General features: G+C 45.5%; 1 protein-coding gene across 1 annotated transcript in view; it reads right to left on the minus strand.

Moving 5' to 3' along the window:
- Positions 1-27,195, minus strand: part of ITGA9 (integrin subunit alpha 9) — a 315,170-nt gene that overhangs the window by 152,600 nt on the left and 135,375 nt on the right. The window contains exon 16 of the mRNA XM_032459242.1: positions 6,992-7,141. Coding sequence (XP_032315133.1) covers positions 6,992-7,141 — 150 coding nt within the window. The remainder of the gene's footprint in view (positions 1-6,991; positions 7,142-27,195) is intronic.

The following is a 27,195-nucleotide window of genomic DNA, read 5'->3' on the forward strand; positions in this document are numbered from 1 at the left end:
GGCATTTAAATCCTAATGTGATCCGGCAACATGACTTAAAGGGCTCCAATGAGTTTATTCCTTGCTGTGAAAGAGGTGAGACGCTCTTTGTGGAGCTGTTTTATACACACACAAACTTTCATATACATATATATGCCTCTGTGTGTATATATATATATACACATACACATATACATACACACACATAAATATACATACACACACACACAAGTTAAAAATCAGCTCTGCTTCCTGGAGTGGGCCTAGCTCTCAGCATCTCTCTTCCCCTCAAACTGAGCCAACATCTGGAAGACACATGGAGGAAGGTCATTAAATTATCTTCTTTCCTCCCCATGATCAGGAAAAGGAGAATAAGCAAGGATTGCTCTCCCATAATTTTTCTCAGGCTCCTGGACAATCTTCCCAATCTAAAGACAGTATTTTTTTTCATTTAATTTCAACCAAAGAATCACACGATTGAAAAAGAAGCCTCCTGTCCCGCACCTCCCTATACTGAGTCCTGCTAGGGGAATCACTATTCCCCATGTCCATTTCTCTTTCTTTTGATGACCATTTCCCTACCTCTAGAAAACACACCGACACTACTGCTTCTTGACTTACCCTATTTGGACATTATCTTACTGAATTTCTGCCATGAAAGACAAGAAGTGCTATCACGTGCATAGCGGCCCCCTCCTGTCCATCTCCCAAATCGTTACACTTAGCTCCTCTAATACAGTGGATCCCAAATGTGAGCTGCATCAGAATCACCTGGTCAGCTTGTTAAAACTCAGACTGCTGGGACCCACCCATAAGTTTCTGATTCAAACAGTCTGGGGTAAGGTCCAAGAATTTTCATGTCTGACAACATCCCAAGGGAGGCTGCGGCGGCTGGCTCAGCGACCACACTTTAAGAAGCCCTGCTCTACTGGTAACCTCTGCAACTTTAAGTAATAAACAGCTTTGTCTTGTTTCATCAAGTTTTACAATCCCTCCTGCCTAACCAATTTAAAAGATTAAGATATTAAAACCACTTCTGTTCTATTTTTACCTCTATTCAGTACAATTTAATGGCATTTGCATTTTATATGATAACGATAGCTCTGATTTGGGCTTGACTGTAAATACGGAAAACTAACAAATAGTGCTGTTATTATGACCTCATGATTACTGTCCACAGTAGAGCCAAGATAGGTGTCATGATTACATTATCTTCCTCTATAGGTATGACGTTAAACTCCTAGAATACTCAACTCTTATTTAAGGGAGAGTATTTCTAGTAGTAAGGTCCTTCTCTTCCCTAAACTCTTCCACTTGCTTAAAATCCCACCGCATTTTAATTTGTTTTGTATTTGAACCATGACATATTTTCCATATTTTAATTTTTCTGGGAGTTCTTGATTGCCTTTGTTTTTTTGTTTGTTTGTTTGTTTGTTTGTTTTTTCTTATCCATAGGGAAAAAATATATCCCATCTACACTGTATCCTGAATACTTGCTACTTTCTTGTCATTCTGTCTATGGCTGGCTTCATTCTCCTTGAAGTTTCATTGATCCCGTTTTAAATTGATCACTGTTTTTTAGACTTGCCACACAGCTGTAATCCTGGAATTTGTCATCAGACTTCTAGGAGTTAGTTCTTGCATCCCACACCTCACTCCTAGTTGTCACCTCTGTTTTGTTGGAGTGCATCTCAGATGATTTCCTTGGCAGGGATATACCAGGGAGGTAAACTTTCTGGGTCCCTTCTTGTCTGGAAAATGGCTTTATTTTTTTTTTTTAACATTTTTTATTGATTTATAATCATTTTACAATGTTGTGTCAAATTCCAGTGTTCAGCACAAGTTTTCAGTTATTCATGGACATATACACACTCATTGTCACATTTTTTTCTCTGTGAGTTATCATAACATTTTGTGTATATTTCCCTGTGCTATACAGTGTAGTCTATTCTACAATTTTGAAATCCCAGTCTATCCCTTCCCACCCTCCACCCCCCTGGTAACCACAAGTCTGTATTCTCTGTCTGTGAGTCTATTTCTGTCCTTTATTTACGCTTTGTTTTTGTTTGTTTGTTTGTTTTTGTTTTTTAGATTCCACATATGAGCAATCTCATATGGTATTTTTCTTTCTCTTTCTGGCTTACTTCACTTAGAATGACATTCTCCAGGAGCATCCATGTTGCTGCAAATGGCATTATGTTGTCGGTTTTTATGGCTGAGTAGTATTCCATTGTATAAATATACCACTTCTTCTTTATCCAGTCACCTGTTGATGGACATTTAGGCTGTTTCCATGTTTTGGCTATTGTAAATAGTGCTGCTATGAACATTGGGGTGCAGGTGTCATCCTGAAGTAGATTTCCTTCTGGATACAAGCCCAGGAGTGGGATTCCTGGGTCATATGGTAAGTCTATTCCTAGTCTTTTGAGGAATCTCCACACTGTTTTCCATAGTGGCTGCACCAAACTGCATTCCCACCAGCAGTGTAGGAGGGTTCCCCTTTCTCCACAGCCTCTCCAGCATTTGTCATTTGTGGATTTTTGAATGACGGCCATTCTGACTGGTGTGAGGTGATACCTCATTGTAGTTTTGATTTGCATTTCTCTGATAATTAGTGATATTGAGCATTTTTTCATGTGCTTTTTGATCATTTGTATGTCTTCCTTGGAGAATTGCTTGTTTAGGTCTTCTGCCCATTTTTGGATTGGGTTGTTTATTTTTTTCTTACTGAGTCGTATGAGCTGCTTATATATTCTGGAGATCAAGCCTTTGTCGGTTTCACTTGCAAAAATTTTCTCCCATTCCATAGGTTTTCTTCTTGTTTTACTTCTGGTTTCCTTTGCTGTGCAGAAGCTTGTAATTTTCTTTAGGTCCCATTTGTTTATTCTTGCTTTTATTTCTTCTAGGAGAAAATTTTTTAAATGTATGTCAGATAATGTTTTGCCTATGTTTTCCTCTAGGAGGTTTATTGTATCTTGTCTTATGTTTAAGTCTTTAATCCATTTTGAGTTGATTTTTGTATATGGTGTAAGGGAGTGTTCTAGCTTCATGGTTTTACATGCTGCTGTCCAGTTTTCCCAACACCATTTGCTGAAGAGACTGTCTTTATTCCAATGTATATTCTTGCCTCCTTTGTCAAAGATGAGTTGACCAAAAGTTTGTGGGTTCATTTCTGGGCTCTCTATTCTGTTCCATTGGTCTATATGTCTGTTTTGGTACCAATACCATGCTGTCTTGATGACTGTAGCTCTATAGTATTGTCTGAAGTCTGGGAGAGTTATTCCTCCAGCCTCTTTCTTTCTCTTCAGTAATGCTTTGGCAATTCTAGGTCTTTGATGGTTCCATATGAATTTTATTATGATTTTTTCTAGTTCTGTGAAATATGTCCTGGGTAATTGGATAGGGATTGCATTAAATCTGTAGATTGCCTTGGGCAGTGTGACCAGAAAATGGCTTTATTTCAACTTCACACTTGACTGTTAGGCTAAGCATAAAATTCTAGTTTCAAAATCACTCTCTCTCAGAACTTTGAAGCCCTTATTTCATCATATGCTACTTTCTAATCTTGCTAATAAGGAGTCTAATGGACTTAGTATGACTCTAAATATGTTGTAAGTGGACACATAGCCCCCACTATCACCATCCTGGACTCCCTGTCCTAGAAGCACTCAGGATCTTCCTTAATTCTTAGGTGTAGTGACATTTCAAAATGACATAGCTAGGATATTCTTAGTTTATAACTTGTAAGTTGGTGGGTTCTTTAGATTAGAAAAGTGTCCTCTTTAACTCTGAGAAATTTTTCCATTATTTCTCATAATTTTTTTTTTCATTTTCTCTGTTTACTTGTTCTGATGTTCCTATTACTGGGATATAGGACCTTGTCGATTGATCCCTTAGCTCTCCTCTGTTCATGTTAGCTTTGCTTATTGGGAGATTTCTCATCATTATATTCCACTAAATTTTTGGCTCTACAATGCTGTTGTTAATTTTCAAGAACACTTTCCTTGTCCTTCTGATCCTTCCTTTAAAATGAAATAGAATTCCAACCACTTTCTAATGAATGGAATACATTCTTAAATCTCCTTGTGTTTATTACATACAGTTAAATAAAGTTGGTTAAATTTTTGTATCTCTTCCATTCCCTAAATAATTTATTTCCTTCTAAGTCAATTATTCTGTAGGTGTATTTTGGTCTTTTTTCCCCCCTTCATGTACCACATTTCCCTTTAATTTCAGGTTTCCTTGGTTGTCCGTTCATATTTAAGAACAAGGTAAAAGGGCTGACTGGAAAATCTGTGGGTGTTTGGGTGGATGGTTGAAGGGGGAGCTAGCTCCTATACTGGAGGCTCCAAATGCCAGAAGAAGTAAGGCTTTCCTCTGGGGAAACAACCCACCTACACTATCTCAGTTTATTTAGTTCTTTAGAGAAGAAAATGCCTTATTTCTTGCTATTCTGCGTGTTTAAAGTAGCTAGGGGTGGGGACAGGGGTAGAAAGTCAACTCTTCCACAAACCAACCTTCACTTAACACCCTTCTTCCCTGTTTCCAGCCTCACTTCTCACTCTTGCACCCCTCTGAAACTGCTGGCCTGGCCATGGAGGCAGCCATTCTGGACCCATGGGTCAGTCAACAGCCCCCAGCCCCTCTGCAGACTGCAAGGTTCACCCACCAACACTCTTCCTTCTTCTTTACTCACTCCAGAAAGTTCCCAGACTCTCTGATTGGCTGATGCTCCTCCCCCCACAGAACCTCCCTGTTCTGATTTACTCACTGATAATCACTGTAATGGGGTCTCAGGAAGTACAGACATAAATATTTATGCTTGGTTGGCCCTCTTGAACGTAAGTGACCAAGAACAGTATTTCCATACTAATTTGTCTCTGCATCTCTGGCTTTGATCAGGTTGCCTGAATTGAAAAATGCCAGTAAAGGTTCTAAGATGCTCTTCACTAAAGAAGCCCAGTCTGGGCCACTGATGGATCTGTAGGAATGAGAGTTGGTTCACTGTGGAAGGGATACCCAAGGCTAGCAACATGCTGAACAGAGTAGGCAGCTACCTCACTGGGTCACTTCAGAGATGAAACAAGCAGAGTACCCACCCTGAAATGACTCCCAGCACCCCGAGTTTGGACCACACCCACCACACTAGATTATTATGCCAGCAAGTGTCCACCCAAGAGAGCACAGTACTACTAGGACGGAAAACTAATGATCAAGGGATTATCACAATACCCTGACTTACTGAGTCCCCAGCCTGCCCTCTTGGTCCCATTTCACTATCAGGAAAGAACAACAACTTCTACTTCTCAGTCAAGGCAGAAGGCACCAGCTTCCTGCCCCGCTCTTCATCCTACCTCCTCTCCTCCTTACCTTCCTCACACCCCCTCTTCACGCCAGCCCCTCCACCCAGTCCCACCACCTAGACACACAGGGTCCTCTCGGTCTCTCCCCTCACTCCCCAGAGCCTGCTACAAGTATCAGTGACCAGTAGGACACACCAGCCACCCTCCAGGGCACTTGTGTTTTGAAAGAAGTCCATGTTTAACCTCAAAAGAAGCATCCAAAGAGGCAGTGTTGCCAGCAGGTTGTGTGTATAGGGGTAGCGGGCACTGTAAGCTCTGCCCAGATCGCTCTGTAACGGCTGCCCCTTCCCCAGCTGACGGGACAAAGACGGCTAACATCTCACATCCGCTGCAGCCTTCTCCAGAGAACCGTCCACAGCTGGAGGGCATCTCCTTCAACAAGGGTACACTCCCCTTCCACACCCTGCAGTCGGCCAATGGCCGACTAATAAGGGGTACGAAAGGCCAGCCCCTTACCTCATGGAGAAGACAGCCCTTTTGTGTGATGTATGCTCCAGAGTTCCCTGCCTCAGGCCAAGGATAGACTTGAGCTGAGGCCACATCCTTGCTCAGGCCTGTCCCTTTCCTTTACTTCCTTATAGGTTTCTCTTAAGAGCACAGCCTCATTAGACTGCATGCTCCCAAATCCCTGCCTCAGGTTCTGCTTCTGGGGAATCTGACCCAAGACCACGTGGGAGAGACTTTAGGAGAAAATAGGGGCGCCTTAGTAAAAATCTCACCCCATAACCATCTAGATAGACGTCTCCAACCCCAAACACTTCTCTGTGGTTCTGTTTACAACTCTCTGCAAGGCCTGGGTCCCTGATCTGCTAGCTTTCTGGTAAGCTCAGAGCAGTCAGAAGTGTGGAGAGGGGAGCTGGTGGGTGGTTCCCCAGCTTTGCCCCCACCCCACCCAGAGTCTGGTTTAACCAAAAACCAGTTTTGCCTGACCTTCCCCAGGGTCCTGGCTCCGTGATGATCTTGGGTGTTAAAGAAAGATTTAGAACAGATTTGGGATCACACATTCCTTACATACTTCCTGCCTAGTAGTCAGCACTGCACATCTCCCAGATGGCTCAGGGCAGAGAGGCCAGGGCTGCTGCACAGAATTAATTCACAGGCTCACTCCCACCTCGTGTGGCCTCAGGTGGCCCACCCGCCACACCGCCCTGCCGCTCCTCCACACAGCAGCACAGCCTGGAACCTGCTGCAGGGCGGGAGGGATGGTGACAGCTGACAGCTGGGCTCACTGTGCTCTGGCCCTCAGAGACACTGGAGTTGAGCATTCTTAACCCAGCCACCAATTCCAGCAAGATCAAGTTCCTGCTTCCTCCCCCAACTCATGCTCCCACCAATAAAACATGTAGGTTCTGATCTAAGCTCTGGAAACAGTGTAGGAATAGTAAGCAAGTCTGGGGTCCAAGTGGCCAGTTCATGACCTCAGACACTATCCTCTTCTAACTGCTTGAGAACAGCCTCCATGTGTTTAAATCACAGGGTTGTTAGAAGCACCCCCCGCCCCAATCATACATTTCATCATGTCACAGATTAGGTAAGGGAGGCCCAGCGAAGGGGTGTGCCGGGCCACGGTCTCCCAGGCAGCCAGGGCCATTACTTTTGCACGTGTACCTGCCACCTAGGGTCCCAGCCGCAAGCATTCAGCCTCTTACCTGATTCTTCTGAGCAATCTTGTGTCCCTTTTTCCAGCGGAGCACAGGTGTCAGAGCAGGCAGCTCCCTCTCCTCCTCTCCGGTCACGTGCTCGCCCAGGCTGTAGGCCGCTTCGAACACGATGGGGCTGATGACGTCCTGCACCCTCCGCTGGAACAATAAACACACAGGCTTGTGAACTGCTGATGCCGGCTGGCACTGCGAGGCACATCACAGTTTACAGAGACCTTCCTTGTGGGCTGCCTCATGTGATCCTCACAACCACCCTGGTGACGTAGGCTCTGATGGCTTTCACATTCTGGACGAGCTAACTGAGGCAGAGAGGAGTAAAGGTCTCGTCCAAGGTCACTCCGTTAACAAGTGGGGGCTTTCCCTCTCTACCTCGCGTGGGGTGAAATCACCAGCTCTTGAGCATATGGAAGACATTACCTTACTCATCTTCCAAATATTCTTATAAACTCGTTTGGCGAGCGGGAGAGCATCTGTACTCAAAGTGCAAAGCTAACCCTTCGTATCTGTGGTGTCTGATCAAAGCTCTTCTGCACTGAGACAAAAACGGGCTGCGTGTGAGGGCAGGAGACCTGAAGGCACTGAGGGGCCTGGTATCTACCCAGAGCTGGTCACTGACCCAGAGTCAATGGAACCAGGGTTGGAGTCTGACTTCCGGCCTGTGTTCTTTCCTTTGGAACCCAGGATTTTAAGAGCCAAGAGGGACAGGTCGACAGTCACAAGGAACACCCACAAGATGCCAGGCACTGCGTTAGGTGGCCTAGAGAGAGATCAGCAACACGCCCAAGCCTTGCAGCTGGGCTTGTCCTCCTCCATCGCACGATGAAAGGAACATGGTGCAAGGCTGAGTTCCCCAGCCATAAGGCTGGCAAGGGTTTTTCAGTCACATCTGCTCAAATCTTAAGAGTTCTTGGCTTTTCTGCATCAGGTTTCACTGTCTCCCGGGGACTCTGGGCCCTGCAGCTCACAAGTGAGAGCTGGAGGCAGGAGTAAAGGATGACTATCCCTGCATCCCGGGCCAGTGTGCTCTGTGGGAGGTGGGCTTCCAGGGGGAGCAGGGCACATCTGAGAAGTAGGAGCAACAAGCCAAGTCCCCACAGCATGCATCTGTCAGGGAGAGATGGTGGGACAGGAGGGAGAGCTGATCGGCGGGCGGGAAGAGGCTGGCCAACCCCGGGGCCGTGAGCACAGCCAAGGACCTCACACTACAGCCATGTAAAGTCTGGTGGGGTCTGGAGCAGATTAGTGCTCTGTTCAAACAGCAGGAAGTTTTAAAGTTCCCAAGAGGTACACAGTGAGGAGAGGGCTCCTATCCGACCCCAGATACCCAGCGCCCCCTCCAGAGGCAGACACACCTGTCAGCTCTGGGGTATTCATCCCGTCTAAGCATATGCGGGCACTGGTAGCTCATGACACGCTGCACTTTGCTCTCCTGGCTTAGCATGTATCCTGGAGGTGGTTCCCTGTCTGTACATAGAGTTGCCCCACTGCCTTTTTATGGGCACAGAGCATGTTACCAGGGAGGCCTTTACCAACCAGCATTTGGACTCAAAGCTGCTTAAACACACAGGTGTAGCTTTCCCCAAGACGGGCTCTGTGAACCTCAGTACCCAGGAGGCAGTAAAGGAAAGGGTCTGTGATTGAATACATTGGGGAGACACCAGGTCCAACAAAGGGAGAGAGTTGGTTGGTTTTTTACTGTATCTGCCTCCCAGAAAGAGCAGGGTGGCCCCAGAACCCTGCGCTCCCTTGGAGATTGGGGCATGTACGTTGAACGGAACAAGCTCAGAGACCCTGGAAGTCTTGCACAGCAGCCCAGGAGAGGGGATGGTAACTGGGCCAGGGCGGTGTAGGAGGGGGAGGCAGACATGGCTGCTGACTGAGGGGCGTGGGGGACAGATGACTCTGGGGCTGGGAGCCTGAGTGACCAGCACGTGACTTATGTGTGTTCAGTAAAGCATTCAACTGGGAAGAGAGTCAACTGTTCAGCATAAATAAAATGAAGGACCTTTCAGGGGAGTGACAGGGGAGCCATCGGATAAACTGTTACCACAAAATTCTCTTGAACTTCAGATTTTAGGAACAGATCTTTAACACTCATGTCCTCTCTGGGAGCAAGACACACACCTGGGCCCCTCTGCCTGCTGAGTCCCCTCAGCAGAATTTACGGGCTGTCTGGGTGCAGGGAACAGTGAAGGGGTGCAATCTTAACGTTTTCACAGATGAACGCTTCAGTGTTTCTTTAAGGTTGACTACCTTCAGGTTTTGCATTTAAAGCCTTCATGCCAAAATAAGTCAGTTACTACACGTTGTTATTCTTGGGGGAGAAACTGAAGGTGGGGTGGGGGAGGTAGAAGTCACTTAATATTTCATGGCTATAGAATGTATTTCAGAGACTGAGCCAACCTCTTCTCAGATTTTTTTTTTCCACTTAATCCGCATAGCACCTGAGCTGGTAGACTGTTGCCCCCATTTGACAGATGAGGTAAACAGAGGCTCAGGGGCTCAAATAAATTGTGCCAGGAAGTGGTGGAACCAGACTCATGCTTAGAACCAGAAGCAACACTGCCTTCCTTGAAGTCCTTAAATTACGGTATAAAAATCCTCCCAATTGCTTTAAGTTCTGACACCACTCTGAAAAATGACCTATCTACTTCGGAGGAGACAGGGTGGAGAGGGGAGTTGAGGGGAGACGATCCTCACACAAGGAAGAATGTGAACAAATGACAAATACCTAAGAAACAGAGGCTGTTTCTAAACGTGCAGCCATTCAAGCTGTGACCGTAGTGAGGGGAAGCCTTAGTCAGGGCACAGCTATTTGGGCTGAGTGATAAGCTGTGACTTCTAGGGGTGCACTGACTGCATGAATCCGTTTTAACTAAGAAGTTCGAGAAACATCTTCTTATGACATGTCCCAGTAGCGCTGCTCAGAAAGGACCTACACCCCTGAGCCGTGGGAGCAGGGGAGGGCAGAGCGATCAGAAACAAGCCAACACCCACAGAAGGACAGCCCCTCCTCCCTGCACTGAGTTTGTTTGGTTTTATCTGTGCTGCGAAGAAAAAGCAGCAGCCACATTCAGTGGTTTCCTTTGCATTTTTGGAAGTGTAGCTGCCCTCAGCACAGCACCGCAAGGAAGTGGAAGCACTCCTCAGGACAGGGAAAGGGCTTAGGGTTTTGGAGCAGACCTTAATTGCTGAGGATTTTACTGCTTAAAACACTCCAAAAAAAAAAAAAAAAAAAAAAAAGATTCACCACTACAAACCGAAGTTTCTAAAGCTGAAAACACAGTTATTCTGATGGACCAAAAGGCAGGAATCTACCTTTTCCTGCTAGAAATCCACTATAGTCTCTTGTTTTGAAAACTGAAGGAGCCTTCAGGCCGGTGGCAGAACTGCCAGCGTCTGAGGTTTTATAGGGAACTTAACATACGCACCATGTGAAGTTTATTGGGTGCTTACTTTACGCCAGGCCATGTGCCGGGCCCCAGGGAGACGGCTGAAAGACCTTGGGAGAAAACAGGCGGACAGTGACAACCCCGGGTAACAGGTACTGGACAGAGGCAGCTTTGGGAGCACCAATGAGGGCACCAGATTTGGTGCCTCTCAAGGTGGCAGGCTTCTCAGAGGAGGTGCCCCCGGGCTCAGAAGACAGAAGGACATCAGCCAGAGGGCAGGCCTGGCCAGTACACGCAGCAGGGTGGAGAGCACACGGGGGTCCAGTGGATTCCACGTGATGCCCGAAGTCAGGCTTGCGGGCTGGGTGGGAGGAGAGGACGCTGAAGCAGAGGCCAGGGCTCAGCAGGGCTGACAGGGTGTGCTGATTTCAACCTAAAATCTAGGGAAGACTGGGAGGGGGCAGGGATGCTAGAGGCTGAGTTTCAGAAAAATCTCTCTGGATTGTTGGATTGTTGGGGGTGAGACTAGAAGAAGGAAGGCCAGCAAGGAAGCTGTGTTCTAGAAAGATCTCTACCTGTAGCATGGATGGGATAGGCCCAGGGGCAAGGGTCTATCATAGGAGTTTAGGGGGAAGATGGTGAGGGCCTGAGCCGTGATGCAGCAGTGGGGATGGGGAGCCGGGGAAGAGGTGGGGGTGACTGAGGAGGAGAGGTGAGCGGGCGTGGTGACTGTAGGTGAGGGATGAGAGACAGAATCAGGTGAGCGAGTGGACCCTGAGGAACCAGGAGGGGGAACAGGTAGGTGTACAAACAGTTCACGGGTGAACACTGAGCTTCGTGACAACACAGAAATCCTCCTCCTGTCTCCAAACTCCAACTCCACAAGGAATCTCCCAGAACACACTGATTTGGGCCCAAAACCCCATGTTTCCCTTTCTCTTCCACAAAACTGTTCCTCTGCCCCAATGTCCCGGGTCAGCCTCCCCCAGCACTGGCTCATCCAGACCCACTAGAGACCTTCTGTCTCTCCAGGGAGCTGCCCCACCCATCTTCCCAGGGGCAGGCTGTGCCCTCCTCCTTCCTCGCCACACTGCACAGGCAGAGCTGTTCAGCTGGGCCCCGAGGGAGGACCACAGGGCCTTCAGGGTCCGCTGACAAGAGGGAGAGAGGCCCTGAGTGAAACACGACGGAGGACTCCCGTTCCTTCATGGGGAGTCCTTCTGGCTTTTTCCTCCCATTCATTCCCTTGCTTTGAAAATTAAACTGAAGTAACTCTGATGGAAAACCCAGCAGAGGAGGCCCGTAACAGGCCGGGGCCACTCACGCAAGGGTTCCACCAGAGGAAAGGACACTGCCCAGTTATCCTAGGGCACTGAGGCCGTTGCGAGGGTCCGAAGCCCCAAAGCCTTCTGTCTCTTTCCCTTGTGGAACCGTGGTATGTTTTCTGGTGAGTGTAAGGACCATCAGGTCACAGACCCCATCCGCCTGGCCAAGGGAAGACAAGCTTCACTACCTGAGGGATTTGTTTCCAAGCTTCACCCTCCGGCTCCCCCACCAGCAGGACCTGAGCACTGTGCACCCCTCGACCAGTCACACGAATTAGGAACCTATCTCATGCTGCTTTTTTTCCCCAAGAAATGAAGGGTTTTTATCCTCCTTAGCTAACTAGCAGCTACAGCAGTAAACTAGATGGAAACAGGAAGTACTGACTTAGTTTTAAATTTGCAAACAACAAAGAAGGCAAACAAGTAAGCAGCTAGCATTGAGCCAGATAATTGGTTTGGGAAAAACCCTCTAAGTGTTTTTTAAAGAGGCCTCAGTATTTTTCTTTCTCCAAACGTGTAATCTTTCTGTCCCCTCCCTCCTGTACCCCTTCCCACGCTTTCTCTGTCCTTGACATCGAACTCTACTGCCTACGATTGCCTGGGAGGCACTCCTTGAAAAGAGAAGTCTTCAAATGTGGAATACCTTTTCCTTTATCTCAGTGATCAGAATGATTAGAATGGCAGTTAGGGTGTAAGAGGAGAGGAGGGGAGGGTACAGCTCAGTGGTAGAGTACATGCCTAGCATGCACAAGGTCCTGGGTTCAATCCCCAGTATATCCATCAAAATCAGTAAATAAAAGCCTTATTACCTTTCCCCACAAAAAAAGTGTAAGAGGGAAGCTTAAATTAAAATTCCCACAAGCTTGAAGATTTTTTTAAAAGCAAACAGGATTTTGCATTTCTAGTAATGACAGAGTGACATGCTGAAGATCCACCCTCCCTCCGGGAAATGGAAAATCTAGACAACACACACACCTGTTTAAAGGTATCAAGGAATGTTTCCCTTGAGCTGTTTCCAGGTTTGTAAGCAGTGTGGAAGGAGAGGCTGCTGAGAACCTGAAAGGCCTAGTTTTCGAGTTTCTGAGCTGAGTGTCTGGCAGTCTCATGAGCCTGTAAAGGCAATCCTAAAGCCCAGGGTAACTGAGGCAGCCCAGCCTGGAGGGCCAAGATCCCACAGAGAAGGGAAGCACAATGAGGAGGGTCAGATGCTCGACACCACATTTAGTCTCCAGGCACCGGCGGTTCCGCAGCAGCACGGGGCCAGGGGACTAACAAGCCAAGCAGAAGGCAGCGGCTGAAGTGCTGAGAGAGGTAGTTAGTTACTGACTGGACACAGCAGGAGAGAAGACCAGCAACCCAGAAGGCAAGTCAATAGAAAGTATGAAGACTGAAGTAAGGAGAGAAAAAGGATAGAAAATTCGGAAATGAAATTCAGAAAAGACCAAAGTGAAATTTAGTGGGGAGGGATAAATCAGGAGTCTGGGATTAGCAGATACACACCACCATATATAAAACAGATGTAAACAACAAGGACCTACTGTAGAGCACATGGAACTATATTCAATATCATGTAATAACCTACAATGGAAAAGAATCTGAGAAAGAATATACATATGTATGTATAACTGAATCACTATGCTGTACACCAGAAATTAAGACAACGTTGTAAATCAACTATATTTCAATTAAAAAAGATGTGACATATTTAGAATGATATAATTAATAATCTTCGTAATTATATAAAACACCAAGCACAATGCCCAGCACACTGAAGGTCAGGCAGTACACAGTGGCTATTATCATTTTGACCATAATTTTTAAGTGGCAACCTTGATACGAAAATCTGTAAAAAGCACCCTATTGCAAGATGAATCTTTATTATGCACTGTGCATGTAGCAAGACCCTACTTCTCATTTCACCAGAAAACAAGCTGAGGCCAAGTGCAGCTTCATTTAGAGTCCTATAAATTTTAAAATGAACAAATGAAACTTTCAATTAAAACCAAGAGAGAAAATTATGTAATTTTCTCAATGAGATCAGTGATTTTAACTATGACTATGTATTACTTTATATGAAATATCATCTTACGGAAATGGGTATCATGATTAGTCTGGAATATGACCCCTTAGCAGGCATCAGTGCACACGAAAGGCATGAAAGCATCCATTACTCCCCCATGAACATACTGGCATCCAGTTATTCTGTTTACCTGTGAAAATCACATAACCCCATTGATGCTTTTCCCTCTTCAAAGATAAAACAACATCTCCCTGGATATTTGAAAAATCGTTTGTTTTTATTTTCTTTAATTTTTTTTAATGTAAATTAATTAATGAATTTTTCTTAACATTATGCTTTTTGGGTTTTGTTTAAGAAATCCTTCCCTATCCCAGGATTAGGAAGATACTGATCTGTTATTTCTTATAAAAGAATTAAAGTTCTACTTTTAGTATTTGATGATAAAGGCTGAAATAGAACCACTTTATTGTGAACGATGATAATTCATGAAAATTTTGTAGATCAATGGTTTATTTTTATATTTGAGAGTCTGTGTGGGTGGGGACTGCTTATTTAGTCAATTTATATGTTTGTGTGATTTTTGTTTTGTTTTTCTTTTTCTCTGCATCCACTCCAAAAACATGCTAATGGGAGATTAGAACTTTTGACAATTTTCTAGCACGCGACATCCTTGCTCAACATTCTTTGCAAAGAGACAGGTGAATTACATCACAGAGAACACCAAGCATCATCTGGCAGCTAAATGACCCCAGATGGAACCAGCCCAGCAGGGTGATGACCCAGCCCTTGTGTCTTCCAGGGGAAATGGCATTTTGGCTTCCCTCTTCCTCTCCCGGCTCCTCCCTTCCTCTCCTGGCTCTCTCTTCCCATCTCCCATCCTCAAACCTCCCAGGTGGCTTTAATAACAACATTTGTAGGTGAACACAAACTCACACAGAAGATGCTCCAAACGTAACCAAGAAAAGGAACACGGCCAGAGTTGGCCCAGGCAGGCTTTCCTCCTCTCCTCTCCTTCACCAAATGGTCTCAGCCCAGATGCTCTAGGATCCTCGGAGGTAATAGGGACCTCTGTGCTGCCATTCAGTGGACTCTGCCTGTTCCATGAAGGAGAATTGGGGAGAGGGAACCGACTGGGCTCAGCGAGCAGTTGAGAACCTTGAAATCTCCGCTCTCTGCATCTTGACCTGATAAAGCAAGTTTTTGAGGAAGGGGACACAACTGTCCTAAGAGCATTCTGCTCAGGCCTGATTACTGACCCCACCTGTGCCTCTGGTCCTGCAGGTCCCACGTCGGCAGTGCCCTTGTCCCCGACGGAACATTACCCACTCTTCACAGTCCAGCTCAAGGCTGCCTCCTTTATGGGACTTTCCTTGAGGACACCAGCCCTCTGGCCACAGCCCCTCCTCAACCCCAAGGTCCTTATGACATAGTTTGGCCCTTAAAAATTTTCTCTTTTACTGCTGTCTTTCCCTGATTCTAAAGCCTTCCCTCAGCCTCCCATTTCAAGTTTCCAAAGCAGGGCTGCATCTTAGCATCGAACAATACATTTATTATGAGGATGTTTCCCCTCCTCAGCCCCTGTCCTGGAAAGCTGTCATTACATGGTAGCAATGTGGGAAGTGACGAAAGGTGGGGCTCGCTCACAGTGGTAACTGTAGCTGCAGGAACCAGACCTCAGCTCTGCCTTGTGCTCCCTGGTCTCCTGGACAATACTGAACATGCTCTTGTCTGAAAGGCCGGCGTGCAGGGGCAACGGCCAGGACAGGATGCTCAGGTCAGGGCCGGGATGACAGCTGCGTGTGGGCGGCAGTGGAAGAGTCATGCACTGACACTGAGGTTGGCCCTCCAGGGGAACATCAGCTAGGCTGCCTGCAGCCAGCACCTGGTTGCCTTGTGCCCCTGCCAGGTACCACGTGAGGCAAAGGGAAGCAGAGAGGAGGCAGGCAGGGAGGGTGTGAGCAAAAAGCCAAGGTGTGGAGGAGAAAATGCCTGGATAAGAAGTGTGGGGACCTGGTGAGAGGGAACCTCTCTGACCCAGAGTTGGGTAGGACTGGGAGTGTCAAGAAATCCTCAGAGAGGAGGTGATCCTGGAAGGAAAATGAGACATTCAGCAGCTGATGGGGGAATGGGAATCAGTTGGTGGAGATGATGTGGAGGGCTAACAGACAACTGCATGTCTGAGTGGCAGCAACAGACAAGGTGGAAAGCAAGGACTGTGACATCCACGGTCCTGGTCGGACAGAGTCCCAGCTCCATCTCTTACAGACTGTGCGACGCTGGTCACTTCACTTCATCTCTCTGAACCTGCTTTTCAGATGTAAAACAGGCTGCCAGAGTCAACCCTGCATGGCTGTTGTGAAGTTTAGAGACCCCTGATGCCAAGCACCATGGAGAGCTCCTGGTCCTCAGTAAAAGCTAGCTGTGTCCACTGCATCAGCATCACATCAGCATCACCACTTGACAAAGGTCTGTGGGGCAAGATCCCAGGGGAGGGGGGGTGCTGCAGACAGAGAGGGCTGGAACCAGGTTGCAGGACCTCAGAAACCAGGTGAAGGCACATAACTGTGGGCATAGGGGACCATCATGAATTTTTAAAGCCAGCTTTAGGGTGAGAAGCCCAGAGGTGATCTGAAGGACTAACAGGATGGAAAGGGAGGAGGATGGGATCTTTGCGGGGCTGGTGCCCCCATCCCTCGGTTGCTTCCATCAGTCCACAACAATTCTTACAGAGAAATTCGCTTCGTCAAATGGGAGCCCTCTCACTCAGCAGATTTTAACGCCCCACCTCATCTCCTCACTGGTAATATCTGAAGGGGGTACCCCTCGCCTTGAAGTGGGACAACTCTGGGTGTACATCATGCCCCCGAGCTCCCTGTAGGATCAGGTTGAGGCTCATCTCCAACTGACACATCTTTGCTCAGCAACTTCCTGGGCCCCACCCTGCTCCCCCTCATTCCCTCTCCTGAGAGCACCCCCACAGTGAACTCCTGAGCGAGTGAATCCAGATCTCGAGCTCTGTGCCCAGAGAACCCGAGCTCACACAGTAACTCAGTGTTACAAAGCATGTGGCAGCAGAAATACATACTTACACACACACACACACACACACACACACACTACACAACACACAGATCACACATGGACCTGGAAGTAAGGAGAGACAGAGCCCCTGCTTGCTCAACATCCCACCCTGAACCCCTTGGCATGCCCCGATCACAGATCATCATCCTGCACCCCTAGACTCTGTGAAGGGGTGTGAAGGCAGCAGGGATCAGAGAGGGAGGCTGTGGCCAGGGAAGCCTTTGAACCGAGGTGAGGAGGGATGCCCACAGCCCTGTGGAGCCTGTGAATACCAACCTCTTACTGGGAGAGGAATGTGGCAGAGAATGCAGCATTATGATAGCTGCAAAAGGTCTCGAAAACAACCAATCCAGCCCTGAGAGCTCCCAGGAGATGCTTCCAACCAGCATCTGGCCCACATGACCAACCCTGGGTGTGTGATGTATTGTGTGATGATGTGTCCTCATGCTCGTCTCACCCCTCACAGTGTGAGATCAAACGACAAGGGGGTGGGGGTGGGGCAGCAATCAGATTCCCAAGGCAGCTCATTCCACATTAGCTTTGACCTGTATTTCTTTAAGACTGTAGTGATGCTATAAATATTTATTTTTAGTTGGGTCTGACAGTGGTTTTAAAAAATTACTGTTTTAAAGCATCATGTCAAAAAGTATTCTGAGTAGTATTCCGTTGTATAAATATAACACAACTTCTTTGTCCAGTCATCTGTCAATGGACATTTAGGCTGCTCCCATGTCTTGGCTATCGTAAACAGTGCTGCTATGAATACTGAGGCACATGTATCTTTTCGCATTGGCGTGTTCTCCAGACATATGCCCAGGAGTGGGACTGCTGGATCATATAGTAACTCTATTTTTAGTTTGTTAAGGAATCTCCATATTGTTTTCCATAGTGGCTGCACCAAATTACATTCCCAACAGCATTGTAGGAGGGTTTCCTTTTCTCTGCACCCTTTCCAGCACTTATCATTTGTGGACTTTTGAATGATGGCCACTCTGACTGGTGTGAGGTGATACCTCATTGTACTTATACACAATGGAATACTACTCAGCCATAAAAAAGAATGAAATATTGCCATTTGCAGCAACATGGATGGACCTAGAGATTAACACACCAAGTGAAGTAAATCAGACAGAAAGACAAATACCATATGATGTTACTTATATGTGGAATCTTAAAAATGACACAAATGAATTTATTTACAAAACAGAAACAGACTCACAGATTTAGAAAGCAAGCTTATGGTTACCAAAGGGGAAAGGCTGGGATGGAAGAAGGGATAAATCAGGAGTTTGGGATTAGCAGATACAAACTACTATATACAGAATAAACAACAAGGTCCTACTGTATAGTACAGGGAACTATATTCAATAGTTTGTAATAACCTATAATGAGAAAGGATATGAAAAAAACCTATGTATAACTGAATCACTGTGCTGTACACCAGAAACTAACACAACATTGTAAATCAACTATACTTCAATAAACACAAAAGTATTCTGCATCTTCATGTTACCACATGTCCGTCATTAAACTTGGATTACTACTGAAGCCAGCGGTTTCCACTAAGGAGTTTCCATTCCATCCACTACAGATGGCAGGAGAGCCCCATGTGGAGCAGATGCTCTGAGTGTCCTGCCCAGGTGCCCTTCACCAGCTGGTGCAGCCCCTCCCGCAGCTGCTCTAGGCATTGGCTACCACTGCTTACACCTAAGACCTCCTCGGGAGAACTGCCCTTGGCTGACAGGAGATGCCTGCCTGTGATGCCTTCTGATAGGCAGAATTGTTAAGATGATCCCCAATGCCCCAGCTCTTGTATAACGCACCCCTCAAGTGTGGGAAGGGCTGTAAATAGGATACACATCATTCGTATTATGTTGCATTACATGGCAATGGTGAGGGGATTCTGCAGATGTAAAGGTCTCAAGTCAGCTGAATTTGAGTTTTTCAAAAGGGAGAGTATCTGGGTGGGCTCACTCAGGGGAACCCTTTAAAAGAAGGCTTAGTTCTTCCCTGAGCTAAGAGACCCAAGGCAGGAGGGACCCTCCTCCTGCTGACCTTGAAGAAGCCAGCTGCAATGATAGGAAATTCAGCCACCAACCACGCGAGCCTGGAAGAAGACACTAAGCCTCAGATAAGACCCGGCCGACACCTGGATCGTAGCTCTGAGGGCCTGAGCTGGGGGCCCAGGGGGCTGTGCTGACTCCTGACCCACAAAAACTGTGAGAAGATACATGGGCATTGTTTTAAACTACTAAATATGTATTTTTTTTTTTATGCAGTATAGAAAACTAGTATGTGCTCCAGTCCCCCGGCTGGCTGCGGCAGTGGTCTGACAGGCTATCCAGCTGGGCTCTGGGAGGAGAAGCTCTGGGGTGATTCACACTCCAAAGCTTCCTCATGGGATCAGGCCGAGGCTGGACTTTTCCTGAGACCACATCCTTCCTCACTTTCTTCTCTGCCTCCCTCTGTTTCCCTCCCTTCTGAGAGCACTCCCCCCAATAAATCTCTGGCAGGAATCCCCAGCTCGGATTCTGCTTCTGGGGAACCGGATGCGAGAGACCACATAATAAATTCCACAATGAATTTGTTGGTTGCAGTCCCCTTAAAGAGGTGAGACAAGCTGGATAAAGGGCCAGGGATGACCCGGAACTTGTGTCTGCAAACTACGAGCAGATGCACATCAACAGTGGCCAAGTGTGGGGATGGTACGTGGACTATCATTCCAACCAGTCCTCTCCAATCCCCTCAGCTCAGGGTTTTACTGTGCCCTTTTTAAAATTTATTCTCAAAAAGACCAGAGCAAGCACTCCATGCATTAAAGACACAGATCAGCTCCAGGCCTCCTCAAGGTAAATCTTTTTTTTTTTTTTCCTTTTTCAGAGCTGCTCACAGAGCACCTTTGTCTCCTGTACATAAGGCACCGAGCTTTACAGAAGGCAAAGTGCTCAAAGGGCTTGGACTGGGCCTGTGCACAGGATTAGTAATGAGCTTCTCAGCCCTGAACAGGTGATGACCTACTGCTGTGGGTCATATAAACCGTACACCTTTTTGCTTGTTTTACTACTTTCAACCAAAATTGTATCTTAAACCAGGGGTTCTTTACCTAAAAGAAAATTCAGGGGGTTTGTGAATTGGGATGGAAAAAAATATACATGTCTTTATTTTTTATTAACTTCTCACTGAAATTTAGCATTTCCTCTTGTTGTAAACGTAGGCAGCGAAGACATGGAAGCAACCTAAATGTCCATCAACAAATGACTGGATAAAGAAGATGTGGTATATAGAGATAGAATGGAATACTACTCAGCCATTAAAAAAGAATGAAATAATGCCATTTACAACAACATGGAAGGACCTAGAGATTATCATACGAAGTGAACCAAGTCAGACAGAAAAAGACAAATATCATATGATATCACTTATATGTAGAATCTGAAAAATAATACAAAATGAACTTAATTACAAAACAGAAAGAGACACACAGACATAGAAAACAAACTTATGGTTCCCAAAGGGGGAAAGGCCAGGGAGCAGGAAGGGATAAATTAGAAGTTTGGTATTAACCTAGACAAACTATTATATGAAACAGATAAACAATAAGGACCTATTGTATAGCACAGGGAACTATATTCAGTATCTTATAATAAACTACAATGGAAAAGAATCAGAAAAAGAATATGTATGTACAACTGAATCACTTTGCTGTACACCTGAAACTAGCACAACATCGTAAATTAACTAGACTTCAATAAATAAGTAAATAAATAGAGGCAGCAAATCACAGAAGTATCAGAGCTGTAACTGCCACCTATAGAAATCTGACACCTTGTCATGTCATATTACAGTTGCAGAGTCCTCAAAATATTGTTTATGCTCCTTCATGCTTCAAGAGATCTCATTATTTGATGCATTAAAAAAAAGCAGGTATATCACTATAGCATAAATGTGGGTTTTCTTTTTAATATTTTGATAGCTGACTGTCAGTGTAATTGGTTTCTTTATAATTCAGTGTATTTTATTGTATGCATTTAAAAACATTATTCTGAGAAGGGGTCTGTAGGCTTCCCCCAACAGCCAAAGGGGTCCACGCATAAAAACAATCAAGGACTTTTGTCTTAGCAGGAAACCATACAATGAGAGAGACCATCCTGTGGTTTCTGAAATGCTTCAAAATATGCTTCAAAAACTGTAGAAAGAAATGTGTTGTTTCAGTCCTCACAGGATATATGAACTCACCGGTCTCAGCAGTTAAAAATATACCGTCCATTACATTTTATGACAGGTTCAAGGCCTGAGCTCAAAATCACCCCAGGGCTCCCAGGGTTTTAAGAATTTGGTCCTGGATAGGTATTTTGGGCCAGGGTACCACAGAGCAGCTGCGATGCTGGGAGTTACATGAAAGCATCTGGTTCCCTGTGTGAGCGCACAGAAGGGGCAGGGTGGTAAGAGGGGGCTCTCTGGGCTGCATGTAGAGTTCACTGCTTTTACAAAAGAATCTTGACCTCTCCAGGGCAGGCCTGCTGCTTCATGAGCCCTGAGAGGGTACCTAGAAAGCTGAGAAGCTTGCCCTGGACCTCGGTGGTATGTGAAAACCCTGAACCGTGACTCAGATGAAGAAGAGAGTCAAAATACCGACCCCACAAGATTTCCAAGCGCCTCAAACCACAGCGGGCCTATGTGCCCAGTTTAGGGGAGAACTGAGCCAGTACAGTTGCTTTGAATGATCAGCAGCTTAGCTTCATTCACTTCATTAGCAAGAGAAGAAAGTAGCTCCTTTTAAACCTGTGATAAAACAAGGTCATTAAAATTCCAGTGGATTTCATTAAAACTCCTTCACTCTTTGGTCTATTCCATTCTCCTCCTGGCCACTCTGTTTCCACTGGTTTTGGCAAAGATCACCAACGGCTGCCATGTTGCTCAATCCAATGGACACCCTACCCCTTCCCTCTCCTCATCTCTCCAGACCCCCACAGGCATTCCAGACCATGGAATCTCTTCTGGAATCTCATGTTTCCCTGACTCCCCCAGGGGATGTCTCACTCCTCCAGCCCCCACTGTTCCTTGTCCTTCTGAGATGACATCTAAAGCAACACATGGCATTTATTAGTTAACATGTCCCCTCTCACACCCCAAACTAGACTGAACTGTTTGGGAACAGAGGCCATGGTCCCAGGGCATGGAAGACAGAGCAGACACTCAATAAACATTTCCTGAGATGTATGTGAACTGAAATGGACATCAACCCCCCAAAGGAAGGCACTGGTGAATTGGAGATCACCCCGCTGAGAAAGGTAGCTTTCCTCCCAGACGGATCCTACACCCACAGTTAGTGTGTGATACACGCATAAACCTCCTACTAAACATTTATCTGAACCTTCACCTCTTGGCTCTACCATGACTTCCTTTCAGTGTTTCGGTATCACCCTTCCTTACTGCCTGTCTTTTCAAATCTTCTGTCCTTAATCTTGGCTATTTTAAACATCCGTAAGCACCAAAAGAAGCAATGTCATAGCTATCCACGAAAACCTTATTAAACGACTTAATAGATACCATTTAATATACCTCTGAGCTAGAGCTTTTGGGTTTACTGGATACTGTGGGATCTTAATCCAGTAATAAAAAGAGACAGACACCCGGTTCTTGTTCGTGGGAAAGGGAGGGAACACTGGCCAACAGATGCTCTGAGTGAGGTCTCTTTTCCTTTCGATCTCTTTAGCACTGGCACCTGTCACATTTGAATTCAACTAACACTGATCAATCACCATCGCCCACGACTGGGCCACATACTTTTATAGGTTAACTGGCATAATCTCACCACAGATATTTTTTCCCCAAATGGTGAAACTCCTAAAATTCAGATGGAATCACAAAGAACTCTGAACAGCCAAAGCAATCCTAAGAAAGAAAAACAAAGTTGGAGTCATCATACTTTCTGATTTCAAAGTACACTACAAAGCTGTAATAATCTAAGCAGTCATTACTGGCATAAAAACAGACACACAGACCAATGGATCAGAACTGCTCAGAAATAAACCCAAACCTATGCTAGTATTTGACAACTAATTGGTCAACTAATATTTGACAACAAAGGCAAGAATATTCAACGGTGGAAATGTCCCTTCAATAAATGTAATTGGGAAAACTAGATATCCATATGCAAAAGAATGAAATTGGATTCCACTATCACTCAAAAAAATTAACTCAAAATGGATTAAAGATTTAAATATAAGACCTGAAACCATAAAACTCTGAAAAGCTTTCTGACATTGATCTTGGCAATGATTTTTTTGGATGTGGCACTAAAAGTACAAACAACATAAGCAAAAACAAACAAGCAGTACTACTGCAGTCTAAAAAGCTTTTGCACATCCAAAGAAATTATCAACAAAATGAACAGACAATGTACTGAGTGGGAGAAGATATTTGCAAACCATATATCTAGTAAGGGGTTAATATCCAAAATATATAACGAAGTCGTACAACTGAACAGCAGAAAAACAAATAACCTGACTTAAAAATGGGCCAAGGACCTGAGCAGACATTTTTCCAAAGGAGATACACAGATAGCCAAAAGGTGTTCACAAAAAGATGTTCAAAATCACTCACCAGGGAAGTTTAATTCAAAACCACAATGAGATATCACCTCACAGCTGTCAGAACAGCTATTACCAAAAGGACAAGAGATACGTTGGTGAGGATGTGGAGAAGGGAACTGTCCTACACTGCTGGTAGGAACGTAAACTGGTGCAGCCACTGTGGAAAACAGTGTGAAGGTTCCTCAAAAAATTAAAAACAGAGCCACTGTGGTTGCCAGAGGTGGGGGTGGGGGAAGGAGGAAGGGGGTCAAACGTACAAACTTCCAGTGACAAGGTGAATTAAGTTCTGGGGGTCTAGTGCACAGCATGGTAACTACAGTTAACAGTAAGGTATTATATACTTGAAAATTAATAAGAGAATAGATCTTAAATGTTCTCACTATACACAAAAAAAGAAATTGGAGCTATATGAGGTGATGGATGTGCTAACTAACCTTATTGTGGTAATCACTTTGCAGTATATACATATGTTAAATCATCATGCTATACACGGTAAACTTACACAATGTTATGTATCAATTATATCCCAATAAAACTGGAAAATTTTTGAAATCTAATTTTGGCGATATAACAAGCCTTTCAACCCAGTCAGCCTATCTAGCCCTGTCCCTCCTCATGCTGTAAACAAGACTCCCCATCCATACTTATGAACCTTGCCTTGGACACTTAGCTCTTCCTCTTCCCCCAGCCACAGTTCAAGGTGGATCCCAGTTCCCCTCCTCCAAGACATTTTCCCCAAGTGCCTCTCTGTCACCCAGTAACAACCACCATTACTGCCACTTGTTTGGGCATTCACTTATTGTTACAGATTGTATGTCCCAAAGATGGTTGCAAAAAATCTCCCACTCCACATGTCCTTCTGCAATATGACCTTGTTACGCCCTCCATCAAGAGGTGAAGTCTAATTCTCCTCCTTTGGAATCTGGGGTTGTGGGGGGTGGTCTCAGGACTTAATTGTAACCATTATGACACAATGGGAGTGATGCGCTATGATTTCCAGGCCAGGTCAGAATAAGCCAAGTGGCTTCCACCTAGTGCTCTTGGGATGCTTGCTCTGGAAGAAGCCGATAGCCATACGGGACGCAAGCCCCCCAGCTACCATGTTGGAGGTGCCAGCCCCAGCTGTTCCAGCCCTCGCCCTGTTCTCTGATTCCTCAGCATCAGAGAGCAGAGGTGAGCTACTCCCAATATGCCCTGTCCAAATCCCTTGCCCATAGAAATTTTGAGCACAATAAAACAGCTGTTTACACCATTAAGTTTAGGGTGATTTGTTACACAACAGTAGTTAACTGAAACAACCATATTTTGTGATGCACGGTTACCGACAAGTGGCATAAGTGGAGACCATGTCATTCTTTGATAAATCTTCCACTGTCCTTGGCATAAGAGTGTGCATACAGGTTTTGAACAACTCACATTCAGTCATTCAACAAATACTTATTAGGAATGCCCTTTGTGCAGGGCAGAGTGCAGTAGGGTTTACAAAGATGAGTAAGATATTTTACCTTGGAGGGAGATTACAGATTTTCTATAGATGGAGACAGGACCTGTTTACCAATAATTCTAACACAAACCTAAAGAGCTATAAAGCGCTATGAAAATGTATAGGAAGGGGAAAGAAACCCTTCCCAATCAAATTAAAGGGTAGGTGAAGGATCTGACAGGAGAAGGTATGTAAGCAGGCAGGAGAGGAGAGCAGGGTGAGTGAGAGAGGGGAAATGTGTGGACATTCTGGATGGAAGAGACAGAAAAGCACGGGGCACGTCCCATCTCTCAGGAGGGATGGGAAAAGGACTCATCATGTGATTCTGGTCAAGAACTTTTTACACAGTGGATGAAAAGTAAGGGTGTGATATCACTTACTTTAGGGGTGTCACAAATTTAGGGGACACTGACTTGCATTTTAGGGCTGCGTGATAGGGAGGGCAGAGCCCCTTCCAAACAAAATGCCAGCCCCTTGTCCCAGGAACTTGCATCTCTGAGGTCCATCTTTCTCCCCAGGTCCCCCTGCCTTCCCTCTGGGATGGATAACACTGGGACTTAGAGCCTCCAATTCAAGGACTACCATAATCTGAAGTTTCAAAGAGAACCTCAAAGAAACAAACAAACAAAAATCTTCTAGAGTTGTAAAACACATCATAAAAGAGTGGTCTGGCTAACCACATAAAATGGTATTTATGTCTTCAACATCATGCCACTGAAAAGTCCAGTAAAGGTCTTTTATTGGACTAGGGAAGTGTCTCTGGGAACTTTAAATGCAGCACAATTTGTACCAAGGGCAAGCTTGTCCACAGTGATTCAGAAGTGCCACTGGACCATCTGGGGCCCCAAGGACAAACTTGTTTAAAATGAGTCACACGGTTCCACTGAATTATCTAGAGTCCGTGAACCAGCATTCCTGACGTAACTAGAGCCAATGAGGATGAACAAGTTTTTGTTTGTTTTGTTAAGTCTTAATTGGTTGGCCCCTTTTCCACTAAATGTCAGCCTTTTTGCATTTTTGCATTGATATCCCATATAACCACTAAAAAAATTAAGGACAGAAAAGAAAAAGAAAAAATTAGTTGACACTTTGTGGTGTTCACCTTCAAAGATGTAATTATCCCAACCCCTTTTCTGTTAATAGAAACCGCTGAATTTTATGTTCTTGAAATAGGACTTGTGCTGCATTTATTATTTCTTTGATCTTAACTTTTCCAGTGGATAAATTAGTAACACTTTTTATATTGGAAAAGGGAAACAGAAATGGCTGAGGCTTTTATGATAAGTCACTACCCTCCCCAATCAAGGCAAATTTGACCATAATCTTTAAAAGCATATTCTGGAAACACAGCCATAAAAAGCCCACAGATACTCCCACAGCACACTCAAACCACGTGTTTATAAGCAGATCAGCTCACACCCAGGGTGTGAGCAAAGATGTGTGGAGGAGAAAAAGCCAGGGCTGTAATTCAGATAATTACCTGTAACTGAAAATCCCTGCTTGGCTTTCTCATCCTGGCCATCCCAGCAGGAACAATAATAGCTTTGAGGAAGGATCTCCAATGGTGAAACAGGGCTACCCCCAAATTAAAGATGGTTCCTGTTAAACTTCACTTTCTAAAAAAGGACCAGGCATCCTTTCACAGGACCATGTCTGCTGGGGCCCAGGCTGCCCTGACATCACTCCCAGGTCTGGGCTGCCCCTGGGAAGTGATGCTGTTTCTGCCAGATTCAATGCACCAGACATTTTAACCCCTTTCTTCCCTAGAGAAGTTAAATACTAAATCTAGGGCATGCAACAAACTAAGCTGCCCTGCATCGAACATTCATCTGTCATCTTTCAAGTGTCTTTTGCTGTGTAGAATATGGATCACTCCCCTAAATGCTGGTACTTTTCATTTGAAGGCCAGGACTTGCCCAGACACCAAATTCCAGAACGGGAGAAAATGAGACGCCATTCACAGCCAACATCCATTCTACCATCAAGCTTGGGCAAACTGTCCATCTTCCTCTCCTCACCTATAGGCTGCAAGGAACAATGCTTCCCAAGTTTTTGTCTTTACAATGCCTCCCTATCTGCTCCAGTGTACAGTTTCTCTGCCTACAGGCAAATGAGCTGCCAGACTTCTGACCTCGAGACCAGGAGTTCCAGCGGTTCTGGGGAGCACTGCTGGCTCGACCAGCTACCCACTAGCCACTCAGCAAAGGCCTCCTGAAAACACTCGTGTACTTAAGGAAGTGGGCACACACTGAGAGTTCACGTGGCCTTGCTGTGGCGAGGGCACCTGCACTGTGA

The sequence above is a fragment of the Camelus ferus genome, chromosome 17, assembly GCF_009834535.1.
Source record: "Camelus ferus isolate YT-003-E chromosome 17, BCGSAC_Cfer_1.0, whole genome shotgun sequence".
Lineage (NCBI taxonomy): Eukaryota > Metazoa > Chordata > Mammalia > Artiodactyla > Camelidae > Camelus > Camelus ferus.